General features: G+C 29.6%; 1 protein-coding gene across 3 annotated transcripts; it reads left to right on the top strand.

The window, feature by feature from the left end:
* The first annotated feature begins 241 nt into the window (after positions 1 to 241).
* Positions 242 to 4,338, top strand: LOC112777207 (uncharacterized). Of its 3 annotated transcripts, none has more exons than XM_072227289.1 (4): positions 242 to 432; positions 1,835 to 2,179; positions 3,390 to 3,491; positions 4,085 to 4,332. In XM_072227289.1, the coding sequence occupies exons 1-4, from the start codon at positions 273 to 275 to the stop codon at positions 4,120 to 4,122; spliced, it is 645 nt and encodes a 214-aa protein (XP_072083390.1). In that variant the 5' UTR covers positions 242 to 272; the 3' UTR covers positions 4,123 to 4,332. The 3 variants fall into 3 exon arrangements, 2 of the variants coding, with proteins under 2 accessions (XP_072083390.1, XP_072083389.1); XM_072227288.1 differs by having other exon boundaries at positions 244 to 432; positions 1,784 to 2,179; XR_011877347.1 differs by lacking the exon at positions 3,390 to 3,491 and having other exon boundaries at positions 245 to 432; positions 1,784 to 2,179; positions 4,085 to 4,338.
* Positions 4,339 to 5,442: the final 1,104 nt, after the last annotated feature.

Below are 5,442 nucleotides of genomic sequence, written 5' to 3'. Positions count from 1 at the left end.
CAGTAACTGCCCCAAAATTATCAAATAGCGGCATTTTTTTAAATTGTCCCAAATTTATCGCTGCTAACTCCCACTTCTATTGTAGTGCATATTGTATCGTGTCTCGTCTTATATATATATATATCAGTATTTGTGTATCATAAGTTTACCCTTTTAATATATTTCTTTCTTGATATACTACTTGACTCTTGGCTTTCTATATTGGCTAGATAATTGACTAAACCTTCGTAATATAATCATTTGCTTGCGAGAGAAGGTATTGATGAAATGTTATGATGGATTCCGAACATTATAAGAAGGTATTGATGAATCACTACATTCCATTCAAGCCAGCGAGTTACAACATGATTAACCCAAAGCTCTACCTTCCCTTTATTCTTCTTTTTATTTTTCACTTATTCTCTCATGTCTTGACACGAAAAATATCTGAGGGTAAGTATGATCTTTTCTTTTCATTTCAATTTTGCACTCAAACAAAATAGTTGTACTATATATTGAATAAACTTTTTCCATCTATTTTATGTAAAAAATAATTACCCTTAAATTAAAAGTAATTGTATCTTAAACTTTAGTTTTAGAGAATTCCATGTTAATACTATATCTTGTTATATCCTTTATATATTTAAAAGAATAATGTAATATATTATTTAAAATATAAATATTTGTTTCAATTATATATATATGCATCATTAAAAAAAATCTTCATTATTTCTCAGAATTATGAATAATATATATAGATATAATACCAATTAATTTGGTCCATGAGGTTTTCACCTAATAATCAAATTGTTTTTTGAAGTTTAAATTGATTAAATTAATACTACTATGACTAGCCATTAGACTAGCTGATACGATACTAAAAATGTTGCATTAAAAATGGATAAAATAAGATATATTTTTAGAAATATTGGACGAACATTTTTTTTAATCAAGTTCTGACTAAGTCTCTAAAACATTATTTAAAAAAAAAAATAAAAACATAAAAATTTCTTATAACTAACATAAGATCGAATGTTTGAGAAAACTATTTTATAAAAACACAAATATTTTATATAAATAATAGAGTATGAATAAGAGAAGAAGAAGAAGAAATATGTTGAGAAGGAAGAAAATAAGAAGGAAAAAAAATCGCGATAATGGTGAAGAAGGGAAAAAAAAAACATGTTAGAAGATAAAGTAAGAGGGAAAAAAAAAAGAAAAAAAAAAAGAGAACAAGGCGGGAAGAAGAAGAGAAGATAAGAGAGAGCGAAGAAAAAGAAATAACATTAATTCTATGTTTTGGATTTTTTAAGATATTTTATTTTAAATTTGATTTAATAAAAAAATGACTTATTCACTTAACAGTATTCTTGTATTTTTAGTTTTTTTACATAATACAAAGACCAATAAAAAGACATTATACATTAAAATTGCCTTTACTTAATATGTAAATCCTAGAATTAAATTTATCGTAATCAATAATAGAAAAAATAAATTATATTTCTAATTGATAATTGAAATTATTTTAACTTTGCATCTTACCCAAACATATCCATTCATTTCTTTTTAAGCAACAATTGTCTGCAATTTTTTTTCGATAATATTTATTAATTTTAATAATAATTAAAAAATATTAAATAAAATAAATTTAAACTATTTTTTATTATTTTTTTTATCAAATATTTCTCTTTCTTTTGAAAAAAAAAAAAGAAATTTCTATTTTTGAAGCCTTCTTATTACTTTGACATTAAATTTAACTTTAATTTTAATTTTTAGTTGTTAATTTTTCATCCTACTCATTTAGTTAGCTATTATCTCATTTATCACCAAAGCGGATTCATGGTATATTCAATAGGATTAGAACCAATTCCTCTGCCGTCTCCGGGTTCACCTCCGCCGGCCCCCCCTCCATCACCTCCCGATTGGCCGCCTCCTCGGCGGCATCCTGGTCCACCTCCTCGGCGGCGTCCTGGTCCACGACCTCCTCGTCCTCGTCCTAATTATCATACTGATTTGTTGGGTTACCATTCTAATGCCTTTCAAGGGATTAAGAAAAACCCTATGTGTACGTCTCACCTAGTTGGTTACTATGCTTGTTATGATTATCAACCTTATATTCCTTTTCTGGTGCCTTCAACTAGAAGCAATCACTATACTCATGCATCTACCCCTCCTGCCTTAAGCATGCAAGATACTATTGGTAAGATATTCTAATATTTAAAACTTTATTTTCTTTCTGCCATAGACTTTTAATATTACAATTAGTATAACTTCATCTTAAAATGTTATTTATTATAGGTAATATATATATGCAGAGAGTTTAATTTTGATGTATTGAAAATGTAAAAAACGATTCCAATTAAATTCATATGTTTAGATAAAAATTTTAAATAATAAATTTAAAAGATAATTATTTTTGTTGATTTAAAAATATACAATTATATAAACTTTTTTTTGTATTAACAGTGTATAAAAATTAAATTCATATATCTAAAATATCTTTGCTTAATTAGGTACTAGTAGTTTTATTTGTTCATTCTCTTTTTTTAGTCCCTTAATTTATGTAAATTAGGGATGTCAATGAGGCAGGGCGGGAGCGGGAGATGCCTCCCTACTCCCCATCCCCGCCCTCAGATTTGCTTCCCATCCCCGCCCTCATTCTCTGCCGTGGGAGAATATTGCTCCCCATCCCCATTCTCCACAGGGCCCCATTTTCCGTGGGGATCCCATTTCCCATCTACATAATAGTTCTAACTAATTATTAATTTCCATATGAATAGAGCTGCAAGTATCTATCTTATACAAAAACTGTAAGATTTTATACAAAAAGTCTAAATGACGCGATGATGTCTTCTTTCGAAATAACGCAATGGGGGATGCAACGACGAGCCAAAGGACAAAGCAGTGGACAAGGTGGGAGACGTGGCAACAGAGAGGAGAATGGACACGACGGCAGAGTTACGAAAGGGAACGCCACAAATAAAAATTACGACGCGGTAAGGGTAATGGCACGGTGAGGTGTGACGATGCGGTGAGAAGGGTGACAAGGGGGTGGCTGCAGAGAGGTTGGATAGAGTATAGACAGCCTTAAGGATCTCTAAATTGAAGAAGGATTATGCAAATAAAGATTAGGAGTTTTGGGTTTCTATATATATGTGTGTGTGAGAAATGACTAAAAAATATATATGAAAAATAAACTATTAAGGATCATTCAAGGAATTCATAAATTTCGGGGAATAGCGGGACGGGGCGGGAATCCCCGCTCGGGTCCCCGTGCCTGCTTCGGAAAAATTTTGTCCCCCATTCCCATCCCTGCAGAAAAAATTTCCTACAATCGGATCTCCATTTGGGATAATCCCCGCAGGATCCTCACCTCTCGAAAAATTTTGCCATCCCTAATGTAAATGTAGGGGTAGAATACTTTGACAAGGATGTCGGAAACAATTTTTTCAAGCATCCAACATTGTTGAAGGATTTGGAAAGAGGACAAAGACATGACCCTGCATATGTAGGTATGGTGAATTTCCAAATAATCTTGGTTGCTTCTTAAATTAAAATAATTAATCATCATTCCAAGGACATTCCATGGATTATTCCTTCTTTATTACCTAAAGTTGAAAAGTGTGATTATTACACACATTTAACTATAAAAGAGTGCATTAATATATACGTAGATATAAAGACTATCTTGGCTATTTATTTTCCTATTAGTTCACTAATTTTATTTTTTTTTATCGTTCTCTATCATATCCTACATTTAGTTATTTGCACCAGAGAAAGTTTAGGGGATAACACTTTTATTAAAATCTGATCAACACTTAATCAACAAAAAAAAAATGAATAATTTTAAATTATTATATATAATCTCACACTATTAAAAATACTAATAATAACTAATTAATGACTACAAATTAAATCATAAAACCTAGCACTCCTCTTTGCACTAAAGTGCTTGATAAGTGAACTTTTTATTAAAATCATAATATTATTCTAATTAGCAATATTTCTTGTCGAAACAAACTAAATTTGTTATTATTTTATCCTCAAAAAAAATATATACATGGGTTTGGGTTCTCTAACTAACACAATAATAAAATCTTAACAGATAAATATGAGGATGATGGACATGATTACATGAAGTGAGGCATTCAGAAGTTGACTGTGAAACTTTCATGTATTTGCATCCAAAACATCTACCATGACACATAGCTAGAGTTAGAAAAAAAAAAAAAAAAAAAAAAGGCTACGCACACATTACTACGAATTAGCTAATGTGACTATGTGAGTCTATGCATGGAAATATAGATATTAGCTATGATGGATTGTTATATAACTTATTTATACATGTCCTAAATAATATTAGCTATGATGGATTTGAACATTTAATCTTCAATTAATAGAAGTTCTGATAATATATCATAATATTATTTCTATCAAAAGTTTGAGCAAAGAACTTATGAATGAACAGAGCAACAATGTAGAGACAGTGAAGCAAGAATAGAAATCTATTATTAGAAGTAAGAGTGAGTTGTTACAGCAAGCACAACATTACTTTATATAGCACTCTTGTGCACCAGAACTGAATAAACTTGTAACTAATTATGTTACTTGACACTTAAGGTATACGACCAACTAACCAATTTAGATTCTATTAGCCATTCTAATTAGTCTTCTCTATGTCATTGTTACCTTCACTATTACCCTCCTTAAATTAGTAAACAAATTTGCCTTCCAATTAAAAAAATCTATGTAATTTTTGTTGATTGACTACTTGTTGTCTAACAAAGTGTAAGTCAAACTCAAAGTGTTTGATTTTGTTACATAAAATTGAATTAACTGCTAAGAAAATATAGCACTGATATTATCATAAATCACAGTAGAAGATAGTGTTGGATTCCAGAGACACAGATTTGAACTCAATCGGGAGATTTGTATCCAAATTTAGTCCGAATTGTTACTAATCAAGTCTTCTATACTCAATCTTCAATGCTTGAATGGAAATATAATATTCATATGTTAATCTTCTATATTATCAATGTCATAGTCTCAATGTGAATCTTAAAAAGCAAAAAGCCCCAAATTAGTGCAAGGATGAAAAATAATTCCCTGATCGCTAGTCAAATATTTGATGTTTTTTTCACACAATTCCAATAGGAATTCTGTTGAGTTTGGAAAATTCTAAATTATTATGATGATTAAAATATTGTTAAAAATTATTATTAGAAATTATTAATTTGATTTTGGGTTCAAACTATTTGATAAATAATTTTTGTTTTATATGCAGAATTTTGACCATTGAACATAAACAACAAAAGTCCAAAATGTTGACAAACAATTCAGCCTTTGGTTCAAAAAATTCTATATGATATGTGGCTGATATATTTAATGATTAATAAATGTGAATTGGGCCAGAAAATTATGAAACAGCCCAAAATTTTGTGTTGAAAGACCAATTTTTTCATG

Source organism: Arachis hypogaea, chromosome 19 (genome assembly GCF_003086295.3).
Source record: "Arachis hypogaea cultivar Tifrunner chromosome 19, arahy.Tifrunner.gnm2.J5K5, whole genome shotgun sequence".
Lineage (NCBI taxonomy): Eukaryota > Viridiplantae > Streptophyta > Magnoliopsida > Fabales > Fabaceae > Arachis > Arachis hypogaea.
The sequence above is the reverse complement of the archived record's forward strand: the minus strand, read 5'-3'. Positions and strand labels throughout refer to the sequence as shown.

What these genes read in the sequence shown, in the direction of transcription:
- LOC112777207 (XM_072227288.1), top strand. Translation starts at nt 273, where the DNA reads ATGATGGATTCCGAACATTATAAGAAGGTATTGATGAATCACTACATT. An exon ending in AAGCATGCAAGATACTATTG is followed by an intron (nt 2,180 to 3,389) that starts GTAAGATATTCT and finishes ATGTAAATGTAG; the next exon opens with GGGTAGAATACTTTGACAAG. An exon ending in ACATGACCCTGCATATGTAG is followed by an intron (nt 3,492 to 4,084) that starts GTATGGTGAATT and finishes AAATCTTAACAG; the next exon opens with ATAAATATGAGGATGATGGA.